Source organism: Danio rerio, chromosome 7 (genome assembly GCF_049306965.1).
Source record: "Danio rerio strain Tuebingen ecotype United States chromosome 7, GRCz12tu, whole genome shotgun sequence".
In the NCBI taxonomy this organism is placed as follows: Eukaryota; Metazoa; Chordata; class Actinopteri; order Cypriniformes; family Danionidae; genus Danio; species Danio rerio.
Genome location: NC_133182.1, coordinates 52718221 through 52745322, shown reverse-complemented (window position 1 = coordinate 52745322; position 27102 = coordinate 52718221). Strand labels below are relative to the sequence as shown.

At 38.1% G+C, this 27102-nt stretch overlaps 2 protein-coding genes and 1 long non-coding RNA gene across 3 annotated transcripts in view; 2 read left to right on the top strand and 1 right to left on the bottom strand.

The window, feature by feature from the left end:
• Positions 1-2946: 2946 nt before the first annotated feature.
• LOC141375130 (uncharacterized) lies at positions 2947-12100 on the top strand. Its single transcript, XR_012382677.1, has 3 exons — positions 2947-3104; positions 7923-8048; positions 11903-12100. It is a non-coding gene; the product is annotated as an uncharacterized lncRNA (long non-coding RNA).
• A 5171-nt stretch (positions 12101-17271) lies between these two features.
• dthd1 (death domain containing 1) overlaps positions 17272-27102 on the bottom strand; it is a 92005-nt gene continuing 82174 nt past the window's right edge. Inside the window, exon 6 of the mRNA XM_073907320.1 lies at positions 17272-17678. Coding sequence (XP_073763421.1) covers positions 17591-17678 — 88 coding nt within the window. The 3' untranslated portion in view covers positions 17272-17590. The remainder of the gene's footprint in view (positions 17679-27102) is intronic.
• Positions 18600-25484, top strand: paqr9 (progestin and adipoQ receptor family member 9). Its single transcript, XM_017357091.3, has one exon. It carries the CDS (start codon positions 19801-19803, stop codon positions 20923-20925), a length of 1125 nt encoding a protein of 374 aa, XP_017212580.1. The 5' UTR covers positions 18600-19800; the 3' UTR covers positions 20926-25484.

Sequence of the window (27102 nt, the reverse complement as noted above, 5' to 3'; positions counted from 1 at the left end):
AATAGAAAATACACAAGTACAAAAAAACAATGCATAGATACAGTTGAAGACAAAATTATTTGCCCTAATATAAATTTGCATTCTTTAAAATTTTATTTCAAATATAAAATTAGGTTTAACTGATCAAGACAAATGTAGTATTTTCTGTAATTGTAGTAAATTCTTATTACTGTATGTGGCAGAATGGAAAAACACAAATAAAAAAAAAGAAAGTAGTGAAAAGTAGTAAAAATAAGTTTTTATTTTAAAATAAACTTCTTGCAACACATTTCAAAAAAGGTTGGGACAGCAAAGCATTTACCCACTTTGTAATGTTTCCATTCCTTTTCACAACACTTTGGGCATTTTGGGACTGAAGACACCTAGTGATAAAGTGTTTCAGGCGCAATTTTGTCCCATTCTTCCTGCAAACAAGTCTTGGTTGTCGGATGGGCATCAGTACAGGGTCATCGTTGTTGCAATTTGCGCTTCAAAGTGTGCTACATATTTTCTATTGGAGACAAGTCAGGACTGCAGGCAGGCCAGTCTAGTACCTGTGTCCTCCTCCTCCACCGACAGTACCTTGTAATGTGTACAGACCTTGGTTTTGCATATCTTGTTGCATCACAGAAGCACAAGTTACCTTTGCCTGGGGCACTGACACAACCCAATACCATGATAGACCCTGGCTTTTGGACTTCTTGCTGGTAATGATCCTTTGTTTCTTTGTTCGGGAGAATACTGAGTTCATTTCTCCCAAAAATACCTGAAATACTTATTCATCTGACCACTGTACATGATGGTCCATCCCAGATGTCTCTGAGCACTTCTGGACGCTGTTAACATAGGGCTTCCTTTTGGCACAGTTTTAACTGTGTTTTTACAGTTTTAACTGGCGTTTGTTGATGTATTAAGGTACTTGACAAAGGTTTACCAATTTAGTCCTGAGCCCATGTGGAGATATCATTTATAGATGAATAAGGATTCTTGATGCAGCACCACCTGAGAGATCAGAGAATATTTTAATTATGCACTGTTAAAGGTGAAATAGCCAAATGTCTTCCTATCTTTCTTTGAGGAACATTATTTTTAAACATTTCAATTATTACCACATGTATTTGTTGTCAAACCGGTGATCATCGACCCATCTTTGTTCATAAAGGACTAGACCTTTCTTGGATGCTGCTTTTGTACCAAATCATAATTACAATCTTCTGTTTTAAACCAGGCGTCGCGGTGGCGCAGTAGGTAGTGCTGTCACCTCACAATAAGATGGTTGCTGGTTCGAGCCTCAGGTGGGTCAGTTGGAATTTCTGTGTGGAGTGTGCACATGAACTCCACACGAAAATGCTGACCGTTTGGGTAGATGCCCGAACCGGAGGGATTTTGCTGTGAGGCCGCATTGCTAGCCACTGGGCCGCTGTGCTGCCCTGTAGACAAAAGAGGAGGCGAAGGGGTGGAAGGGGGGATTCTTCAAGACGAAGATGACTAAAGGTAAGGTGTTTGGTTATTTATACTTGGTTAGGAATAGTCTGATTGGTGGTTCGTATATTAGCTTGACTCGGGGCCAGCCGTGTCAATCATAATTACGTGATCCTCTCGAAATTAGTTTATGAATAAACTTCACTTCCGGAAAAATTCCATAACGTCCTTGCCTGTGTGAACAGCACTTTTTTGAATTTACCGGTAAAGTTGTTCCGGATATTTACCGGTATCACTGTGTGAAAGGGGCTAATGTTAATCAGTTGTGTGAATGACACATATAACATTATGTGTTACCATGATTGTGTTTATAAGTTGTGTGAATGACACTGAGAACATTCTCTGCATTAGTTTGATTATCTGTTTGTGGGAAGAGTGGTTTCTTCTCATCCCTCCATGTGTTGTGTTTGTCTATGATACAAAGCTACATTGTGTAGATGTTAGAACTTTAAAACATCGTAGTTTAGATTTGCTCTTCAGTGTTTGGACTTTCAGCAGTGAAATTTAAACCACACTGAACTAAACTAAACTGACCTTCAACTACGTTAAGCTGCTTTGACACAATGTACATTGTAAGACTAATTAAATTAAATTGAATAGTTTAGCACTTTTGAATAATAAAATACATGTTATTTTTAACTGTAAAATTCTGGAAACACAGTAAAAAATGCAGGGTTCCACACAGTTGTCCCAACACAGATAATGTTAACTGTTTTTTTTTTTTTTTTCCGCAATTGTAAGGGTGTTGAACATAAAGCAATTAAGTTGTCCCCCCAAAAACTCAACAAATGTGTCAATTCAGTTAATTTTTTTATTCGTTTGAACAGTAATTAATTTTAAGTTTTATTTATTTATTTTTTTTATTTTTTTTTACAGTGAAGGACAGATAAAAGAAATAAATCCCAAGATCTTTAAAATGCAGAGTTCCACACAATTTCCTCATGTTGCCCCAACACAAATTGATTAAGGGTGTTGAATATAAAACAAATAGGCTGTCCCCCCAAAACTCAACAATTGTGTCAATTCAGCTAATTTTTATTTAGTTTGGACAATAATCAATTTTATTAATTAATTAATTAATTAATTAATTAATTAATTAATTAATTAATTAATTTATTAATTAATTAATTAATTTATTAATTAATTAATTAATTAATTAATTAATTAATTAATTAATTAATTAATTAATTAATTAATTAGTTTGTTTGTTTGTTTGTTTGTTTGTTTGTTTGTTTGTTTGTTTGTTTATTATTTTTCCCAAGATCTTAAAAGTCTACTGGCTTTATACGGCCTAATAAGATAAATAATAGACCAGGGCAGAGTTATGTAGTGTCTTTTAAATAAACAACAGTAAAATTAGAAGAATATTTTGCAGTGTTAAAAATGAAGTGGTCAGCTATTATTTGGCAAAAATCCTTTGCGCAGTGAAAGTGAAGCGTTCGGGAAATGTTTGACTAAGAAGTGCTAACAAAATGGACACAAAGTCCTCAGTAAACAGGAAGAGAAGGAACAGTTCATGCTGAAGTAGGTGTAAGTTCAGAGGGTTTTTTTTCTCCCTCTAGCGTCCCATGTTGTTCTATTCATGGACATCATGAGCACCTGAACTGTACTGGAAGGAACGTCGCAATGAATTTATAGCCACAGTAAGTGTTAACTGTTCCTCTTCACATGCTGCCAGCAGACATCCATTTTTGAGTGGCTGCACTTGTCCTGCTTACAGTGCAGCTCGGTCAAAGCCTGATTAGCAGTTGATTACAATACACTTTGACCTCTTGCTTCATCATCTCCTCATTTCCCTTCTTTGTGTGTTGTATTATCTGAGGGGAAGTCAAAGATGACATTACAATTTAAGTTCCTGTTTACACCACTGTCTTTCTGATATAGATGTCCGTTATTTACCCTCATGTGACTGTTAAACGTGTGTTGACAGAACTGACACTTGCCTCTAGTGCCATTGCTGTTTTGGTAACACTTAACATGAAGGTCCTATTAGTTAATGGTCATTAATTAGTGCTTTAAATGACAACGAGTAATGCATTTGTTATTTTTATATTTAGTAATATTTTGGGGAAATAAATTAAAACAATAAAATAACTGGTTAATGATTTGTTTTTGTAGGCTCTGGTTTATTAATTATGTTTTACACTTATTAAACACTGTAAAACTAACTAGTTGACTTACAAAAAAATTGTAAAAAGTAAATTAAATATGTGCATAGGGTGGCATGCTGGCAAAGTGGTTAGCACTGTCACCTCACGGCAAGAAGGTTGCTGGTTCGAGTCTCGGCAGGGACAGTTGACATTTCTTTGTGGAGTTTGCATGTTCTCCCTATGTTCATGGGTTTCCATTGGGTGCTCTGGTTTCCCCACAGTCCAAAGACATGTGCTACAGGTGAATTGAATAAACTAAATTAGGGATGCACAGATACCAGTATCAGGTATTGGGTCGATACTTTGTTAAAATACTCGTACATGTATCGTACATGAAATGCCGAAACCACTCAACTATTTCACAATGTGGATGTGATTTGTTGTCCTACCTTACTGTATTATTTAAAGTAATACAGTGCATCTGGAAAGTATTGATAGCCTTTAATTTTTTCCACATTTTTTATGCTACAATTCTAAAATAGATTAAACCTGACAAATCACATCTACTACAGAAGTATTCACATGCTCAATACTTTGTTGATGAACCTTTGGCAGCAATTACAGCCTCAAGTCTTTTTGAATATGATGCCACAAGCTTGGCACACCTTTCTTTGGGAATTTTTGCCCATTCCTCTTTGCAGTAACTCTCAAGCTCTATCAGGTTGGATAAGAAGCGACGGTGTACAGCCGTTTTCAGATCTCTCCAGAGATGTTCAATAGGATTTAGGTCTGAGCTATGGCTGGTCCACTCAAGGACATTCACAGAGTTGTTGTGAAGCCACTCCATTGATATTTTGGCGGTGTGCTTTGGGTCATTGTCCTGCTGAAAGATAAACCGTCGCCCCAGTCTGAGGTCAAGAGCACTCTGAAGCAGGTTTTCATTCAGGATGTCTCTTTTCATTACTGCATTTATCTTTACCTCTATCCTGAGTCTTCCAGTTCCTGCTGCTGAAAAACCTTCCCACAGCATGATGCTGCCACCACCATGCTTCACTGTAGTTATGGTATTAGCCTGGTGATGAGCGATGCCTGGTTTTCTCCAAATGAAACGCTGGCATTCACTTCAAATAGTTAAATTTTAGTCTCATCAGACCAGAGAATTTTGTGTCTTACGGCCTGAGAGTCCTTCAGATACCTTTTGGCATATTCCAGGCAGAGACTGACTTCCAATCTACCATACAGGCCTATAGAGTTCTATTGAACATAAAATACGATATTTTGTTTAAAAATGGTTATGAACCAGTTAATAGTAGCCATTGACCTTTTGTCATTGCAACCCCAACCCCCCAACTCCCCCCACCCCACACACACACACCCTGCTCAACCACATTGCCATGGAAGACCATGTCCAATGTCAAATAATGTCTTTATTATCTATTTTTAAAATGTATTCTTGGTAAAACTGTGGGGGTCACACTTTATTTTAAGGTATAATTCTTGCTATTAACAAATCGTTTATGAAGCTTTTAAGCTCACTAAGCTACTTTGGTAAGCTACTACTAATTGTAGTAGTTTAGTTTAAGTATTGGGTGGGGATACCGAGTAAGATCATACTTTATAACTATAATAAACAGGCAATATCTTAATAATAAGCAAGTTATAAGCCAGTAGTTGATAGTGGAAATTGGTACTAAAGTGTACCTTTTTTGTTCTTTTTTTTGCATTTCTATATTGGTGCCATGAGGCTCTGCAGGGGATGAGGACTCTCAAGTGAAGGTGTAGGAGGCTGTAGATTGATCTTAATTCACAAATTAGCATGAACTGTCATTAATTAATGGATTTATGGAACTTCTGTGTCATAACTAACGTTACCTTATCGTATGTTTTGTTTTGAGCTTGCAAATGGTAAATTTTCTGTGTTAAAGATGTTATTATTTTTGAAATGTAGTTTTGTCAAAATATCAGGAATGATTTGGAACTGCCTGTATTCTTACATTATCATTTTTGTTTATAGACCTTTTTCTTGGCAGCTGCATGGAGGGCACCAAAGCGACCAGCATCTTCCGGTAGAATGTTTAGAACTTTCGTTTACAGCATTTACAATAGGTCATTTGCGCTCCGAAAATACGGAGTGTTTTTGTGACACACAACTTTGAAATGTGTTACAAGTTGGGAAGCGGGGAAGGGAGGCAGGGTGGGTGGAGTGACAACACGAGGAAGCAATCACAAACCAAAAGTGGCAAGAGCGTCAAAATACCCAGAAGTCATTCATTTTAATGAGAACCGGCGGCGAGAAACAGCGCGGCGCGTCTTCTCTGGTGTGAGCGTTGAGGAGAGTTGATATCAAGTCAACTTTATGGTATGAGCTATGACGTGGTTCGGCAAGCAATCAGAATGAAGTAGTCCACCACTTGAGATGTGTTCAGAGAACACAGACCTGTGAACTTTGGTTCCGACCACAGTTGTTCCCAGGAGTTTGATTATTGCGGTTGCCGGATTTTCAATTATTGAAAATCACGACGACGCGGGCCCGTCCGCTACGCCACTGGTGTCTCCCCTCAGAAATACAGTGTGTGTGTGTGTTTCCTCGGCCTGTTAGCTCAGCGGCTGTTCAACATACACACACAGACATACACACGCAATAATTTGTTGCATTACAGAGCAAACCAGATTACTTGCATGAAACGTAACAGGTGTGTAAGTCATGCAATTTACAAAAATTATCAATAAAAGTCCATGACTGATACTCTGCTGGCTGATTTGCATATTAATTCTAATCGGGAGCTGTACGTTTCATTTAGTGTGTTGTTTTTACCACAGTTTGCGTTGTTCGGTTATTTCAAAATGTCACTTTATCTTCACTTTGTCACAGTTAATAAATCAGTTAATCATGTTAGTGGGACATTACAGGCTACGTGTGTGTGTCAAACATTTTGGTGAATTACATTTGTTTGGGCTGGTTATATATTTAAAAGAAAGAAAAAAATGTTGAATTGAGCGATGACGAGGCTTCATTTAAACTGCAGAAAATGCCGTCTGACAACGAGGGGAAAATGCCTCGCAGCAGTTATTTTTCCATCCTATTAGATCACATTTTTTAACTAATCAGTCCAGGAGATGGTGCTGACCGACAACAGTATTAGTTCAAATATGCTAAAAGCAGGTAAAAAAGATTAAAACTTTAGTTTCAAAGCTGTCCAAACGTGACTGTTTATATTAGCTACAGATCGGATGTTCTTAGCATCCTCATTGCACATACACGCAAAGTATAATGAGTAATTTTGCGTTCTAAGAAAAAGGTCTATAAACAGGTTAACAAGGGGACCTATTATGCAAACCTCACTTTTAAAAGGGGTTTAAACAATTATATTATGTGGCAACGATGTGTGAATATAGCCAGACTCTAAAGGGAAAAAATAATTAGTTATATTATTTATAATCACACTTGATAAAAACTTTGATTGACATTCTCATCAGAAAAGGAAAGCCCTGCTCATTAGTGATGATCTCTCCTTAGCATAGACAGCCCTAATTGAGAAGCAGCCGTCTGCCGTCAGAGCTTTGACCTGCTGAAGATAATGTCAGCGACTAAGAGGATTATATGCCTTTTTCTGAGACACTTCACACTTTCATTTTTTCACACGTAGTATTAGTCCTGTTATAAATCCGCTGCGTTGGAATGCTATGCTACAGGCATTTGTAACTCCGCCTTCTTTTGAAAAAAGCACAATCCCATTTAAATTTAAAGCGACAGTCACCAAAAGGCACAATTTAGAGCAGGGGTGTCCAAACTCGGCCCTGGAGGGCCGGTGTCCTGCAAATGTTAGCTCCATCTTGCCTCAAGACACCTGCAAGGATGTTTCTAGAAAGCCTAGTAAGAGCTTGATTAGCTAACCCAGGTGTGTCTGATTGCAGTTGGAACTAAACTCTGCAGGACACTGGCCCTCCAGGACAGAGTTTAGACATGCCTGATTTAGAGCCTAAAATGAGGGTTTCTAAGAATTATAAAACCATATCTGTGCTTAATTTTCAGCTGAAACTTCACACACACTCTCTAGGGACATCAGAGACTTATTTTACATCTTGTTTAAAAGGACAAAATAGCTATGTTTCTAAAAATAATTACTATATAAATATTCTGGCAGTGCCAATGGAAATCTCTGTACTGTGCTGTGACTGTGTCAACAGAAGGAAAAAAAAAGCATCAGTGTTCAGAACCAGATGATGACTGGAGTGTGTGTGTGTGTGTGTGTGTGTGTGTGTGTCTGGATGTGTGATTTTAGTGTGTGCTTGCATTATTGTAGGTTTTAATGTTTAAAATGAGTACTTGTTTGTTGGTGAATAATGGATAATTCATCTTTTTTTTCCAAGGAGCCTAAAATCTAGAGTGCATTGCACACAAAAGCTTGCTGAAAAGACCATTGAAAACCAGCTTGTTTCATCAGGATTCAGATCCCTCGCATGCCACACAGAATAAAGCTTCCAGGTTTCATGCAGGTGACACAAACACACATCTGTTTTGATCAAATTTATGCATTTTCAGCCATCCATCTGCATTTGCATCATTGTGTCTATTTACCAGTGCATTTGAGTGCATCATGTTATTGTAGTCACTTATAAATGTGTAAATCTGTGTGCTGCCACAGAGGGCACACTATCCTTTTTTCAGATTAACTTTTTTTAAAGGGCACCTATGATAAAAGTCATCTTTTGTAAGCTGTTTGGACAGAACTGTTTGTAGGTATAGAGTGTCCACAGTCATATTGGGGTGATATAAACACAATACGTCTCTTTTTTTTAAATTCCTAATGTTAAAATAGGATCAAAATCCCAGTGATTTTGAGGCCCACCGCAACGTGATGTAAGAGTGCAGTTTTCTCACCCACCAAATTGATTGACAGCTGTGTATTACAAAGTCTCCATAGTAACACATATAATTATATCAACAAGACTTGCACAAAGCAACTGGGAATAAAAGATCTGTTCAGCTCTCTGTGATCATCAATCATCATCAAATGTGATCAAGAGTGAGATTTAAATTTAAAACATTTTTGTAACATTTTACCGTCTTTATCACCTCAGCCTTGTATCAATACAATTATAAAGAAAGACTGTTTAATCCTGGTTTGAATCAGGTTTATTTTGTACATCAACATAAAGGATATTCATACAACAGTGGATATTAATGTGCATCCTGCACATATGCCATACAAAAACAGTACAAAGTTAAATGCGCATGCTGTGTGTGTACGTGAGCTTTGCAATGGCATTGTGTGTAACTCATTGTTGTAGAAAGGCCTGACTTAACTTCACATTTTTTGTTTACATTTGTGAGATCTGCTTCCTTCATGTCTGTCACTGTGCTGTTTATCGAATGCAGCCGAGGTGGAGATTGACAGGCACCTAGGAACTAGCATTAAAGCTGCAGACAACAAAAGCAGCTACATTGTGTTCAGAACAGAAAATCCAATATTCTGAAAGGTCTAATAAATACTCTGATGGGTGTTTTGAGCTGAAACTTTACAGACAGATTCTAGAGACACAAAAGACTTATTCTTAAATCTTGAAAAAGGGGTGAAATAGGTGCCCTTTAATGTTCTCTCTCAGGACTCGAGGGATCGAAGCATTTCGTCACCTTAGAATTATAAAGTTCTATCTGACAATTTTGTCAAAATTGAGTTATTGACATATTCTTATTAAATGACAACTTATTTACATTATGGGATGTTTTCTCATAAGTTATTTACATTTTAAGACTTTTTATTTTAAAAACAAACGTTACACACTTGGGTTGGGCCGATAGACGATGCCATGGTCCATCACAGATGGCCGACAGACACCACGATGCTGAGCCGGCATCGCGATCCTCCGCTCCACCCCCCTTGCAAATCCGCTGATTTCGCTCGCGAAAAATACACACTCAGGCCCTGTTTACACTAATAGGTCTTAGTTTTCAATGGCATTTTAAAACAAAAAGATCCACATCCACTCTGGAGTTTCACCTAACATTTCTCAGCAGCCCTCCTTCAACACTATTGCTGAAAACGCACATCACGTGACCACAGGCACAGACACACACACACACGCTGTCATGCGCTCGAGACAGTGGGTCTAGGCAGTCAGCGGGTCAGTAGACTGGTTCAATCTTTCGCTTTCACGGTTGTACTTAGTAATTTTAGCGAAAACGTCAGATACTGTTGGCTGATTCCTGTTGTTTGTGCACCTTTTTTACCAACTAAGTGTGTCGACGCCATTACAACGACACAGATCACTCTGCCTAATCACGAGTACAGCGGAAAAAGTAATAGACAGTTGGTAATTATACAACCCGGGCTTATTGTGGAAACGTAGCCCCGCGGACGTTTCTGCGGACCGCGATTTACGTCCCGGGAGGTACGTATTCGAGCGTTTTTTTGTTTTCGCGGATCCGCGAGAGGCCGCTGTGCGCGCTTTTTCACGTTTCGGGCGGGCGCCTCGGGAGCGCGCGGCGTTCGCGTCCGCGCCGTTCTCGCGCGAAAAGCTGCCGGATTGGAAAAAAAAAAAAAAGAAAGCAAAAGCCCTCGTCTTCGATTTCGACCGCGTTTTCGGATCCTGCCGCGTTCTCGCCCTTATTTTCCGGATTCCGTTTTTCGTCTTACCTGATTTCCGGAACCCGCCGTTCCCCCGGACTCGATCCCGGTCATCGTCCACCGCGGCCGGCTCCGGCTCCTCCTCCGGTGCCTCCGCTCCGCCGACGCAACGCTGTGAGCTAGGCCGGCAAACTGATTGCGTCGGGAAAGCCCTCCACTCGGAGGCGAGCCGTCGGCCGGCGAGCGCGAAGAGGAGGGGCGGAGCGGCACCACACCGCCCCGCGGCGTTCGTTCGAAAAAAACAAACGCAGCCTTTACGTACCTCCGGCCACGTAAATCGCGGTCTCCAGAAACATCCGCGGGGCTACGTTTCCAGAATGAGCTTAGGTTGTAATTATATGTGGAACTTATCTTTATTGATTTATGATTTGGTTATGGGTAAAACAAAGACCATGCGGGCCCGGTAGTTAAAACGGTAGGCTACAAATAATTAATTCGTTTTGAATTAGTTAATTATTCATAATTAATTCACCACCGCCAATGACAACGATATCATCGTCCATTGCGATGTTTCATATTAGACATCGTACGATGCCAAATTGGTCAACATCGCCTGTTAAGCCATTTGGTTCAACTCTATTTTATTAGTGATATTATGTAGGCTATAAGTAACTTTGTATCCAATTATCAACTTGGAGTGATTAGAGTATTAGTAGACAGTCTGATAGTCACATTCTTCTGACTATAAACTTGCCAGCTTGTTCCACTAAGGCTAACCCTGACTTATCAGCCTACTAATACAAGTGTTGGGTAGAGTTAACTTTAAAACTAAATCTATCTTCTTTTTTTTTAAAGGCAAAAGTAACATTGCAAATACTTTCACATTACCTTCCTTAAAAAGTAACTGAGTAACACATTTAGTAACTTTAAAAAAACGGTAATATTGTAATAAGCTACTTTAAAAGTAACTTTACCAAGCACTGACTAATACTAATAATATGGGTTAGTTGACAGTAATAACTACTGAGTTAAATAGTTGTTAGCCATGTAGTTATGACATACTGTAATTCATTCATTTTCCTTCGGCTTAGTACCTTTATTCATCATTGGTTGCCACTGCGGAATGAACAGCCAACTTATCCAGCGTATGTTTTACAAAGCGAATGCCCTTCAAGCTGCAACCCAGTTTTGGGAAACATCCATACACACTCATTCACACACAGACTAGGGCCAATTTAGCGTACTCTATTCACCTCTAGCGCATGTCTTTGGTCTGTGGGGGAAATAAAGCAAACCCACACCAACACGGGGAGAACATGCAAACTCCACACAGAAATGCCAACTGACCCAGCTGGTACTCAAACCAACAACCTTCTTGTTGTGAGGCGAATGCTAACCACTGAGCCACCATGTTGCTCACATACTGTAATAGTCAATCAAATATTAGGCAAGGACCATCAAAACTATCACATTATAAATATTATTAATCATATAAATTAAAACGTACTTCACGACTATGAAGCAAACAGACGAACCTAGAACATGTAATGTCTCATACGTGTTTTGTGTCTAAAACTCACACAGAAACATGCTATTAAAATACCTGACAACTTGAGTCTTGTTGATAAAAACCAGTCTCAGCTTGTTTTAGGTATTAGAGCGCTGGGGGCCTTGAATCTGATCTTATTTAGGTCTGTGTTCTGTATTGTATGTGAAATATGTGCTCTGCTGAAGGGTAAAGTGTATAGTTTTCATCTTCATTTTCTCCTTTCACTTCCACAGGTAATCTAATGAATTCATCTTCCATCTCATCAATAAATCAGTACTTCAGTGACACGGTACTGGCTAATCCTCTGGCAGGTGGTCACCAAACACTCAACAAGCTAGTCAATCATTGATCTCCCATACAGCAAAGGCCACCCCATATCAGCCAAAAATGACCCTGTGTTCAATCTTAAAAATAAAGGTTCTTTATTGATATCGATGGTTCCACGAAGCAGGGGTGGACTGGGACAAAAATTCAGCCCTGGCACTGTAGCCACACTAGCCCACAATACCACACCGATACAGCCCCAATCACGGACACGCACATTCACTACTTCTATTAGTGTACAGATGGTGAGATAATATAAGCAGTACCATATGTAATATAAACTTAAACATTTAATGTATGTGACTGGAACAAAAACAAAATTTATACATACAGTAAAAGATAAAAATTAGTCTGTGAATTGTCTTTAGTATGTGTGCTGTCTGTTGATGCTGTTTGTCTGCTTTTACTTATGATAGAAGTAACCTGTGAATGTATATTACAAACACACACCTAAACACACACACACATTTACACACAAATGGACATGCAAAACTTTAGCATACTTTAATTCACAAATAACTATATATGTCATTCTCTGCAGTGTTGTCATTCTCTCCACCCCTACCTAAGGATTAATTACATACTGGAACCTGTGCATGTATTTAATGTTTTACTTTAGAGACTAGCTATCTATTCAGAGTTCACTACAATTGCCTACTGTATTATGGCTATAGCTATAGGTTTTTTTGCATGTAAGACTATATTGCTAGTACAGTAGCATACAGCAATTTGTATACCCTAAACCTTACATTATAGTGACACACAGTACAGTGTAGGCACCTGTTAAAAACTGTCAGAAGTAGGTTGAATGGCATCAAAATGACTTAGTATATGTTAGTGTAATGACTTAGAAGTACATTTTCTGTTTTCGTCTTACCTTCTCTACGGCGCTACTGTCCTCGAAATGCAGTAGCCGAATTAAAGCTTTTCGAGAATATTTCAGTTAACTTTATATATTTGGCAGCGTCTGTCGTTTTTAAAGCATTTTTTGCTTTCTAGCTTTTTGGCACCACCTTTTCTTTTCTCATGGTCGATCTCTGACAATTAGCTTGTGTTGCACTTACAGTTTGTTTGACATTCTTGCCAGATTTAGATTACATCCACATAACCTCTAATTGGATTGGCCCCTCTCGAAACCAGCCAGCCATCACGGATTAGGCCAAATGCTTAACATTTACTATTATTATTACTATTATTACCATCATCATCGTCATCATAATATTCACATCTTGCACGAGATAAAAGCTGCCTGCATGTAAAAAAATACATATAAAAATAATATTAAAAAAAAAAAATAAATAAATAAACTGACCGGCCCACATTTTAAAAAATGGTCCGACCCTTATGGCATTTGCCAGAATTGCCAGTTAAAGAACCTTTTAATTCCACAAAATTATCTTCACACAATGAAAACGCAACATAGGTTCATTTTGAAAACGTCTCCCTTAAAGGTGTAAAATATAAATATACAAAAATTGCGCACACAACAATAGGCCTATATAAACACAAGCATATTGACAACACAAAAAAGGTCTAACTATCATATAATTTAATAGTAATTTATTAATTAGTTTAATTTAATATTAACCTCAGCTAAAGAGACTGGTGGTCTATTTTTGGTTTAATTTTGGAGACCACCACTCAGAGATCATTCTCAGGGTGCACTCACTTTATGCTGTGCTAACCATGCCCAAGTACGTTTCCCGGTTTGTTAAAGAAGTCTGAGTGCTCTGAATCGGTGCAGTTCATTTGGCCGGCCCTGGCCAGGTTGAAAGAGGGATGCCAGAGCATGGTTCGGTTGGGCTTTGGCGCGGTACGCTTGTAGTGTGAGTGCAAAGTGCACATGAGCCTGAAACTGAAGATGAGATGTGACTTTTACGAGACTGTTTCATATGGATCATTAATCAGTCTTACTGGTCAATGAACTGTCATAGTTTATTAAAGACACAAATCCTCTCTGCACATCAGCTGCAGCTTCAGCAAACCTCCTAATACCTGCAGCAAGAAGACTTTATGATTATTTATGAGCGTCAAAAGTGACTGTTCTGCGAATTATTATCACTACATATCAAACCACTAAAATGATATAACTTAAGAAATCCCCACTGTTCTAGGTGAAAGCGCTTTTCTTCTGTTAAACTGAACAGCGCATCATCGATGACGTAAGCTTGCTCGAGCTCAGATGCAATGTGAGTGCAGGCCGCCGGGGCGGAGGGGAGGGGGGACAAGTGTGCTTCGCCAAGCTTCAAGGCAATAGTGTGAGCACGCCCTCAATGTTCAGTTGTGGCCTGTATTTATTTTTTGATTGCTATAAAAAGGTCATAAAGTAAACCTGGTGTTATAAAATCAATCTGCTGCAGCTGACGCTATCGCTGTGTTGTTAATCTAACGTAAACACACCAATCCTCTGAAAAAAAAAAATATAGAAAGACTGATGGCTTTTGATTTGCATGTTGTTGTTTTATATTACCTTTTAACTAATATATATATTTTTTTCTGTTGGTTATGGATAAAATATGGTAACTCTTAGAGTTTAATCAAATTTATTTGACTTTTGGAAATCACCAAGCAACCCCCGTCATTGACGCCCTCTTTGGGAACCACTGCTATAGATAACTGTTAAATTATAAATACTGTACCACCAAAACAAACGATCCAAAATCACAGACCCAGACATTTGCTGTACAGTTCGGCGGCTGGCCTAACAGCTGGCCTGTGTTAAAAAAAACAAAAATCAATATTCTCTAATGATAATACTATTCATACGTCTCACTGGCCATCATAAAACCACCTGTCATGGTTGCAGAGGGACACATAGGCTGCTTTTAGCTGAAAGATCAGATGTGTTGTGCATAATTTAGCAGAGAAGCGAACAGGTTAATTGTTTGTGAGCTGTTTCCTGTGGCAAAGCTGTTTCATTAAATTCTGTGGTATCCTTTCAACATAAATAGGATGTAAGGGCTGAAAATGATGACTGAAAAAAAAGCACGACAGAGAATATGTTTAGTGTGCAAATAAGGATGTGGGCTACTTCCTAACATGTATTAGATCAAATGTCAGCTTACAATGTGTCATATTTATACAAAATATGAAGTGGTTTAAATCTAACACAGCTTGTTGTCTGTAGCTAGTGTTACTAGTTTGTTTAAATTGGTTAGTCACTTGAGTTAGCTTTTCTTTAGAGTAGTTGGTAGTTTAGCTAGCTGTGTGTTTTAGTTTAACTCAGCCTGCTAATTGGCTCTAATGAAAAATGTTTAAAAACAGTAAAGGTTTCCTTAATACAAAGTTGAATGGCACTTTATTTTATAATAGGCCTACATGTTGACATGCACTTACAATGTACTTAACTAGTAAATACTAGGGTATAAGCCCACATAGCAAAATTTCTCAGCTTTTGCTTGGTCCACATGCCACAGTAATTTATGGTACATGACTGGATCAAGCCTGGCTTCCAGACTACCCCATGTTTGGTCATTGTCTGGAAGCAAGACTTGGTGTGTCACGACTGCAGTGAAATTGATGAACCCATGGAGCATTATGCTTTGTGCATTAATAATGGTAATGGTTAGGATGATTAGTACAATTTGTAAAATGATAATTTGCTTAATAAAATATATGCATTGTAGGTTAAATTCTAATATTTTGCAACATACAGGGAAATAAATAGATTAATTAATCCAAATTATTTAATCTTGATTGTTTCCTGGATTATAAAGGCATACAATACAAAGAGCAAGATGGAAATGACATTGTGTATTAAACAATTTTTTTGCTCAAAAACATGCTGATGTATTTTAAATGTGGGTCACGAAACTTACGTGGGCCACATATTAAATTCTAACATCTGGGCCAAATAGCTTACTACATTTGACATGTGGCCCATGTCGTGTGCAGGGGCAGATTTAACCTATAAGCGAGGTTAGCGGCTGCTTAGGGATAATTATTAGCCCCTCTGTTTATTTTTTCCCCACTTTCTTTTTAATGGAGAGAAGTTTTTTTAACACATTTCTAAACATAATAGTTTTAATAACTAATTTCTAATAACTGATTTATTTTATCTTTGCCATGATGACAGTAAATAATATTTGACTAGACATTTTTCAAGACACTTTTATACAGCTTAAAGTGACATTTAAAGGCTTAACTAGGTTAATTAGGTTAACTAGGCAGGTTAGAGTAATTAGGCAAGTTATTGTATATGGTGGTTTGTTCTGTAAACTATAGAAAACAAAAATAGCTTAAAGGGGCTAATCATTTTGATCTTAAAATGGTGTTTAAAAAATTAAAAACTGCTTTTATTCTAGCCAAAATAAAACAAATAAGACTTTCTCCAGTAGAAAAAAACATTATCAGACACACTGTGAGCATTTCCTGAATCTTTTCAACATCATTTGGGAAATATTTAAAAAAGACTATATATATATATATATATATATATATATATATATATATATATATATATATATATATATATATATATATATATTAGGGATGTAACGGTATCAGAATTTCACGGTACGGTAATACCTCGGTATGAATGTCACGGTACGGTATTTATTGAATCATTTACAGGAAAAAACAAAACTTATGAAAATACTCCAAAAAAGTGCCAAAAGTGTCAATGACATACAAATTAGCCATCTATCTGTAAGCTTTGAAACAGGAACTTCAATTTTAATAACAAAAAATTATTAAACCATGTAAAAACAATAAAGTTTCAATTTAGTATTGTTGAAAACTCATCACATTCAACATTTAATCACACTCAGCCCATCTACACAGATGAGAGCTCTGCTAGTCGGACTTCTCATCAAGCATCTCCCGCTGGATCTAATCTCACTATATTTATTAAACGGGATATTTCATTTATCTTGTTGTCTTTATCTAACGACATATTCCCTGACTTTGGTCATTGGAATCTATAACTTGTTCTCAGGTAACGTGTTTTGGCTGAGTGCAAAGATAAGTTAATGATTAATGTAACCACGTAGCCTATTCTGTATATTGACTGATCGCTTGCCTTTATTTCCTATAATGTATAAACTTATTGTATGTTATACTTTTAAAATGGCCATTATCGATTATTAAAACTGATATTCAGCAAAAGAGAGGCTGTGTTTCGTATTTTCACTGAAATTGAAAGGAGGCAGTTGTTATCGGCTCCGTTTTGTTATAAATATCCACACAGTGAAGATGACGCTCATCTTATGCAGCACGACGCCTCAACATGTCTGTTGTCTAAGTTGCTAATATTAAAATGAAAATAGGCAGTTCCTTAAATCATGTTTACATTTTATTGTTGATAAAGTGAAACAACGAAGCCAGGGTGATGTGAATGAAGTTATAAAGTACACTGTTCCCTTTGAAGATTTACCCGTGTCCTCGGTATAGTCTGCTTTTCCATATCAAACTGAGAAGAAGAGACTGCAGCCTTGATCAAACTTGCGAAGTCTGAACTTACAAGTAGAGGATGCAGGACTGAACTGTGCGTGTTAGGCTACTTAATATTCAGGAAAAGCCCCAATCAGAGAGGCGAACGTCTGCAGCCCCGCCTCCGTTTTCAGATGTCTCAGTTTTCCATTATCCACACTGAGACATTATCCACACATTTCGAAACGCTCCGTTTTCGGCGCTCGAGAGCTCTTTTCATCCCCGCTTCTAGCAGCACACTCCATTTCCGCATTACTGGATCTGTAGCGACAACAGACCGCAAGGGATGATGGTCAAGCATGGGCTGATGGGTATTGTAGTTTTTGCTACCTCCCGTTCGCTTCATTCGCCTAAGCAAATTTTCTCAGAAGACCTATAGTTTTACCGAGTCATGCGACTTCGGTAATATCGAAAAAAATTTATATTGCGGTATGACGGTATTTACAATACCGTTACATCCCTAATATATATATATATATATATATATATATATATATATATATATATATATATATATATATATATATATATATATATATATATAGTAAAGTCGGGAGTCTAATAAATAAAAGTGTATCATAACTATGATACTATGATGTCTGCCAAACTATTTACTTAATATATTTGGTTGGAAGATATTTAAAAAAAAAAGATTGAGTTAAATAAGAAAAACAAATAAATAAGTACAAGGGTGTTTATAAGGACTTTTGGGCGCCATGGCTGGAATTGCTTAGGGCTCCAAAATCACTAAATCTGCCCCTGCATGTGTGCCACCTCTGCCGAACCCGACCCATGTTTGGCCCACATGTTGTATGCCAGTGCCAAATGCCTGGTTTGCCAGCTGCCAAATCTGGGACAAAATTCTTTGCAACCTGGTACATAACTTGAATTAAGTTTATTTAGCCAGGGATAAGTGTAGTTTTTGCCCAGATTAAGTGTGGAAAACAGCTAAAATTAATTTGACGTAGGCTACTACAATACAGTATAGTCTAATAGAGGGAAAAAACGAACTATACAACAAAATGTTATCTAACTGTTAGAAAATCAGTAATGTCAGAACAGACCCTCTTGTATGTCATAACCTTCTGCGAGAGTTTTTCTTGGGGGGAGAGATAGGGAGATATGTGTGTCTGTGTGTGTGATAGATAAAAAGAGAGACATGCTGCGGGCTGATTTGTAGGCTACACTTCTAAAGAAACTCCAGCTCGTATGACCCAAGAAGCTCGCATCACGTTATAGTTAGATCCGTGCGCGGCTTTGCTCGAGCTGGCAACACGGAGGCTTTTATCCTGATTAAGTAACGGCAGGACAAAAGAGCGATGGGCGGCCATACAGCACCTTACTGCCGGCATTTGAGCAAGGAGTCAAGGGTAATGTAACGATAAAGGGACCGGACACCGGCTGGCTGTTTATTTAGAAGTGTCGTCGAGCAGAAAGGAAACCTCTCCTTCCCGGAACAGAGCTTGTGCCGGATCACACAGACCGCAATGCGAATGTCAAGCGAAGAGCAGCTTAAACCAGCACAACTGCACTTAACATGGGCGAAAATAAGAGGAATCCGCCGCCACACAGACAGCTGAATCATGAGAAATGCTCTCTGTTCCTGTTCTGAGGTAAAACGCGCTGTGACAGTGCGATCTGGCTGTTTTCGAGTCGGTCTACTAATCTACAGCATTGCATCTTCATATGAGACCGCGCACGCGAAAATCTGACCGATGAATTATGCACGGCGGCGCATGAATAATAAACCGAGGGGTGACGCTGAGTTTCAGAGACCGGCCGGTGCGCGACTGTGTCCCACATGACCTACTTTCTACAGCTTTAATGCAGGAGAGATGCAGCCGTAGCGAAAGACCTTCAGCACTTCAGCAAAACAAGCACTCTGTTTGCTCACATGTGTGACCGTAGTCGTGTGGACCTCAGGTGACATGATCGTCACGTCAGATCTATAACCTGGAAGACTTAAAGATTGGTCATTGTTTTATTGTTTAAAACGAATCTACCACGACGACAACTTTCAAGGTTTGATTTAAAGAAAAGGGGACAGTGGAGCCATTTGACCTCTGCACTTAAAAAACATACTGGATTATTTATTTCTGCTGAAATTCAGCTGCTGATTTTTGGGATTAAAATTGAGCCATGGGATTTGCCTTTGCCATCTGAAATCTGCACATGAACTCCATAAAGGATTATTAACTGTGACTCTGTGATGTCACAGTTTGCTACTCAAGCGTTCTTCAAGCAATAATAATGACTACCTACAGCATTGTTGTGCTGAATATAGATGTCATCAGTTTGATGAATCAAAGTCAACAATGATTCTAAGCTCAGGAGATCTTTTTTATTGTTAATCAGTGAATTTATTTTTCGGTCAATCATGTGGTCACTGCCATTAGTACGTCACACTGACGTTCCAGTGAGAGTGACTGAGAGCTTTATTCTGTCTGGTTATCGCTTCCCCAACTACAGCCTACGGCAGTGCCTAGCATCTGCTTTTCGTCCCACCAATGAGACTGGGAACTTCTGGACGCACTTCCTCCCCATCTTTGTGTTCGCCTTCCACTTTATGGAAGTGTTCACATGGGAGAAAGTGCCAGAACCTAGCGATCCTTTTTTCTACCCCTTCTGGAACTACTTCCTGGGGGTGTTGTACCTGCTGCTAGCCAGCAGCCTGGCTCATCTACTCAACTCCATGTCACTCATCATTCGAGAAATTTGTTTTTTTGTGGACTACGGGACTATCAGTGCATATACAGTGGGTTCCTCATTGGCGTATTTCTACTACATCCATCCTCAAGCCGGCATACCTGAGAATGGACCTTGTGGACACAACTCTTCTGAAAGAAAGAGCCTGAATTCCGATGAACAGACTTGGCCATCTGAATCTTCTCCCACACAGGTCCAGCTGTTCTTTGAAAGCCTCTACATCCCATCCACCTGTCTGGTTGCCATCATTTGCGTCCTCACCTGCTGCAACACCAGACAGCGTTGGAGAAAATACCGATACGCCGTCCGCACCCTGGTCTTCCTCCTCCCTTTTTTCGTCTCCTCCACTCCTGTCTTCTACCGCCTTCTGAGTCTCTCTTCAAACTCGACATCGTCCTTCTCTCCTCATCTGTCCTCTACCATGGCTGCCTTTTTCTACCGCCACTGCTTTTGGCTGGTGGTATCTGCTGTTTTCAATATCAGTAAGATCCCAGAACGCGTTTCTCCAGGGAACTTTGATATCTGGGGTCACAGTCATCAGTGGTTCCACTGCTGCACCTTCCTGTCGATTCTGGATGAGCTGCACATGATCAAGGTGGAGATACGAGCCCTGCTTCTCAACCCAATGCTGTTACTTCCACCTTCTACACCACCCAGGCTCCCAGGGCCAACATTCTGGTCCACCTATGGCATCATGGTGCTCCTGCAGGGGTGCATAGCCAGCATCATAGCTTGGTTTGGCTGGCAGGCATATCAGATCTACGCCCCAGAGCAAAAAAAGCTGAAGTGTTGTTAGGAGGCCAAGCTTTTGCTTTTTTTGAACATTGTTATGATAATGTAGACTTCTGCAGTATGAACTCAATCATTTTAAAGGGATAGGTCACCCAAAAATGAAAGCAAATGTTATATACTCGCCCTCATTTTTGTTCTCAAACTGATGGCTTTTTTTGTGTGAAACACAACATATTTGAACTGTTATTAATAGGACTAATTTCATCTTCTGAAACAGCCATTAAGGTAGAATGAAATTGATCCAGTGTGTGACCACATGGGTGGTTATGTTCAGTTTGTAAGACAAACAGATCAAGTCTTAAATAGGGATGTCCCGATCAGGTTTTTTTGACAGACAGTCAGAGACATTTGATTTTGAGCATCTACCAATACCGAAACCTGATCCGAAACTAAATACATAAAATGAAATAGGTCCGAGTGTTCCTCATTTTTGATTTAATTCACCTTTTGTTAACATTCAACAACTCTGTGAACAATCAGAGCACTTCTGTGAGGTAGCTTGAACAATCAAGTAATGAATAACATAAATTCTTCACTTTTGGACTTTAGTGCAACAGTAAATGTAAAAAATTCTAATATAAAAACAAATAGCACCTCAACTTAAAATACCAAGCGGGCAATCCCAGGTTTACATATCTCAAGTTCACTTATTAAGTTTGCTCTGGCAGTGTTGCCGTGATCAACTTTATAATACCTCCAGACCGCAGATATACTCGCACTTTCTGCTTCAAGCTGCTTCCGTGTTCTACTTTGCCGGAAGTATATTTATATTCGAGTCCTGATCGGGAAGTAACGTCCGATTCCTATCAAGTCTGAAATCACGTAATCTGCCGTAATTTCCAATCTTATCAGATCTGGACATCCCTAGTTTCAAAGCCATTATTCTATCTAAAGTGAACAAACCAAAAAAAAAAAAAAAAAAAACTGTGATAAGATCATAAAATGTTCTTTAAAATGTCTTATTTTGCATTCTGCAGAGGAAAGAAGGGTTAGAAACAAAATAAGTTTGAGAAAGTGACAACTTAGATTAACTCACTTTTAGTATGTTATGGTCACAGATAAGAGAAGTGCTCGAGAGGCATTACTTGATGAAAATTGTGAATGTTTTAGCAAGTTTTATTGTAAGGATTGTGGAGGGAGTCTGTTGTTTTTGTGTGGGGTGGTCAAAGTCCTAGCTGGGCTGTAATCAGCAAGCCGACTCGGCCCCGTTTGCTCCCCAGGGACTGTATTGTTGAACTTATTTTCGGTTCCAGAATGTTCTCAAGAGAAATCTTAAAAAGATGCATTATTGAGCTTTTACTAGGGCACCTAGTATTGGATCACTCTTCATTATTGGCATTCTCTTTCTCGTAGCTATCATTGTCTCGCTTTTTCTCTCATCTGCCGCTCACATTTCCTCCCTCGTTTTAACAAACCCTTTAAACAGGAAGTGAAGTGCAGACGAACACAAATAGCTTCAGCCAAAGTGTTTGAGGCAAAGGGAAATGAGAGGGGTGGGGTTTCGAGCTGCTTTACCACACCGCAATGCTAAACAACAAAGCACTTCACAGATTAGTATATTTTCACGCTATCCTATCATTAATATCAGCTGTAGACTTTAAAAAATGCGGCAACATAGGTAGTAATTGTGTTCTAATCTACTGTAACTATGCATTGCTTTGATTGTATACACTTTTCTATGACTTGACATTTGAGTAAAGGTCTTGGTGGGGGAACTGAAAGCAAAACGAAGCCATATCATTGTTGAAGAACATATCAGCAAGTACTGTTTTTAAGGCCAGTTTTAAAGACACAGGTTAACTGTAGTCATGGGCTACACAAAATTGTCTATGGTGAATCTTCATTATTAATGTTTTAGTTCAGGTGCAGGTCTAGAAAGTGCTACTAGCTGCTGGCTGTATTCAAATGTTGTATTGTTTACAGCCTTGACTTGTCACAGGTTTTTCTACTGGCTGGTTGAATTTCGTTCAGCCAATGAGATGCTTTCAGTAAGCGGTGCTCCTGCAAGAGAGTGTTTTAAGTGCTTTAGTGAAACTCTTGTTGACAAAACATAAAGATTATTTAGTCTAAGAGTATGGTGTAGTTGAACAACATTTGTGAATTCCTGTGTGAACTTGATCCTCTGTTGATGTGAATGACAAATCGAGGTGATTAGTAAATCAGATGTTGTGGATGTCTAAAAAGATGTTATGTCTGTGTTGTTCTGTCCTCATGTTTCAAAGTCAGGCAGGCCGAATAGTTGCAATAGGTGCAAGGACACGTTCTAGCATTTTTGAAAAATATGTATTTCGTGGTTCACAGGGATTCATTCATTATTCGATAATAATCTTTGCGTTTTAAAGCCTCATACTCTTTGTATCATATGATGACATAAAGCATTTGTTACATTGCACTGTGTTGCACAACAGTAGTGTTAAAATCTAGAAAGATTATATAATTTGCACAATTTACATAACATTTGATAGGGACCCAATGTACATTGTTATCCTGTTTTCTGTCAAGTTGTCCTATTTTGTCAGGTTGTCCTACCTCCCATTCAAAAAGCAGGTAGCACATTTTGATGACGCAATATGCTACCCATCAGATTTTGCTATCAGTGTAAATGTTAATGTGATATGAAGCTGTAATATCGCCCTAACTTACCTAATCCCTAACCCCAACCTCAGGACCATCGAAATACAGTGTTGGTAGCATAATCTGATGGGTAGGATTAAATGTCAGGAGACCAGCTGTCCACAATATTGCACAGGTCTTTAAAAAAATGGAAAGGTTGCAGCAATTTTGATAGCATTGTTGGACTGACCATATCATTTAAGTATCATCGTGCAGGCCTAACAACTTCAGCTGTCAACTGCTATCATATTGCTGTCATTATGTTAACACCTCAAACTTATAATAATATATAGTTCAAGTCAGAGTTATTACACTGCAAAAAATGCTTTTCTTGTTTAGATTTTTTGTCTTGTTTCTAGTCTAAATATCTTAAATTTCTCGTAACAAGAAGAATTTTCTTGACGAGCAAAACATATTGTCTTGTTTTGAGAACTAATATGCCAATATTAAGTGAGTTTTTCCTTAAAACAAGCAAAATAATCTGCCAATGGGGTAAGCAAATTAATCTTGTTTTTTCTTTTGACGTAAGATTATTTTGCTTACCCCATTTTGTTTATCAAAACAAGACAATATGTTGTGCTTGTGTAGAAAATTCTTCTTGATTTAGGAATTTTTAGATATTTGGACTAGAAACAAGAAAAAAAATCTAAGTAAGAAAAGCATTTTTTGCAGTGTAGCCCCCCTGAATTATTAGCCCACATGTTTATTCTTTCCCCAATTTCTGTTGAACGGAGAGAAGATTTCTTCAACATTTAAGATTTTTTCAACAAATTTCTAAACAATAGTTTTAATAACTCATTTCTTATTACTTATTTATTTTATCTTTGCCATGAAAACAGTTAATAATATTTGACTAGATATTTTTCAAGATACTTCTATACAGCTTAAAGTGACATTTAAAGGCTCAACTAGGTTAATTAGGTTAACTAGGCAGGTTAGGGTAATTAGGTTATTAGATAACACTAGTTTGTTATGTAGACTATTGAAAAAATATAGCTTAAAGCTTAAATTTTGTCCTTAAAATGTTTTTTAAAAAAATTAAAAACTGCTTTTATTCTAGCCGAAATATAACAAATAAGACTTTTTCTAGAAGAAAAAATATTATCAGATATACTGTAAAAAAATTTCCTTGTTCTGTTAAACAGCATTTGGGAAATATAAAAAAAAGAGAAACAAATTCAAAGGGGGGATAATAATTCTGACTTCAACTGTATATCCATAGTTATACTTTACAATCGAAATGTACAGTTTACTAGCTCAGTCTCACAGAAACATAACCATTTTACATTTTGATGAATTAGTGACTAAATTGTAAGAATTCATTAAAGACAAAACAGCAGTTTTAGAAATTATTAAAAATGAATCATTAATGTAAAACAGTTATTTATTAAGTTGCTGTGAGATTGTGTTGGACTAGACCAGGGGTATCCAAACTCGGTCCTGGGGGGCCGGTGTTTTGCATAGTTTAGCTCCAACTTTCTTCAACACACCTGACTGGAAGTTTCAAGTATACCTAGAAAGAGCTTGATTAACTGGTTCAAGTGTGTCTAATAAGGGTTGGAACTAAGATATGCAGAACACCGGCCCTCCAGATCAACTTTGGGCCTATATATTCACTCTGAGGAAAATACCAAAATATAAATATTTAAATGTTATATGTTTGAAACTGGTTGAATAGAGATTCTAGTTCTAGAAGAGTTTGTCTAGAACAGTTGTAGTTCTCAGGGGAGAAGACCGATCTAATGCACTGGAAACTATGCTGTATGCCCACTGCTGTAGTGTGAGTTAATAATCATGGTTTACTTTAGTAGATCATGTTTAAATATCTTATTTGTAATGAGATATTGTCTTGAACATAGATTTTAGGAGATGACTTATTGTTCTGCTTCGATTCCACATCAAACTGTATCAAAGATGAAAATAAAGATCAATAAATATAAATGGTGAATCAGCTCTGCCTCTTTTGTTATACAAGATGTACATGTATGCTGTTTTTTTTTAAGTGATTTTTTTATGTAGTAAATGTAAGTACTGTATAAATCACAAATAGAAAAGTGCTTTGAGTTAAACATTAAGCTGAGAAATCCTTTAGTAGAAGGTCGTCCTCCACGTTTGCAGGTCTGCAGGTGTGAATTTGCCTGTATTTGCATTTACATATCCGTGTGTATTTGTATGTGTGACTAATGCTGAGTAACAGGAGCAGCTGGGACTCTTATGTCATAGAACACCCCGCCCCCACCGCCCCTTTCCCTACTGTATGTCTGACCAGATTTGTGCTTTATATAATGAATCAGCAAGGCACTAAACACATGAATGTGTCCTGGATATGCAGCAGTGACCTCACACTGTCAGAGAGAGTTGTGCAGATACCTTGAGTGTGGCAGGGAAGTGAAGTGAGGGATACGTTTTCCATTGCTTTCTTGCTTGGCTGATTTCCAGCACACTGCAGACATTAACCACAGCACCTCATACTAGACATCTCCACTTGATGGAGACATACAGCGCTTTGTGTGCCTTTGGCCTTGGAACACTTCGTTCAAAGGAGAAATCCTCTGTGGTTCTCTGCACCTTGTTGTCAAAGCATACATGTCAGGACATGATGGTTACTATACTACGTTGAGTAGTTTAAACGACAAACAAACATTGATGATGAGTAAAATGTTTTAAGGATGCAATTAGTAGATAAAAAGTATTAGTTATTATTAGTATTAGCAATTAGTATTATGTAATTCTTTGCTGTATATATTTTTCTTTTTCTCCGACAATTTGATGTGCAAGGAGGCACGAAGGTGTTCAGTGATAAGAAAAATACTCAGTTTAGTTAATCTTTATTTCTATATCACTTTTTACAATGTCAATTGTATCAAATCAGCTTATAGGTGAAAAGAAAAAATTAAATAAAAGCCACAACTTTTCAGATTGTGGAAAATTCTAGCAAATCAGGCAGACATGAGCAACATAGACTCATTCTGAAAACATAGCTCAATATACATTTCTGGAGATCGTGAATTATGTAGCCAAGAAGTGTTTATGGCTGCATTTGGCCTTTAAAACGAACGCTACAGGGTGGTATGACACCGTTCCTTTTCCTGCTTACTAGCTGAATGCTTACCTCTGTTTGGATGAGGTTATCCAGTGGCTTGCCGCGTACATCAGCAGACTTGTGTCTTGGAGCGGAGTTGACCGAGAAGATGGGGTTCAGCGAATAACGGTTCCAGAAAGTGGGTAAGACAAAAACAGAATCCAAAAAATTAAATAAACAGGTAAATAATGGGGTGAGAATGTGGTAAAGTCTAAAAACGTGGTACAAATCAGACATAGGCTTTTCTTTCTTTTATTTGGTTGCCTTTCGAAAACACTATCGGTTTTGTTTAGAAAATCCGCTTGTTAAGTGGTGATGTGTTGGTGACGTATGTAATAATATTTCTGGGTCCAAGTTGAGAAATTATTTGTTTACGATCACTTTTAATTTATATCACACATTGAAGTTAATCTTATATAAAGTCATAGTGTACACAACAATCTCTGGGTACCTTTGGTATTTGTGATGCTTGCTGCATCACAAATA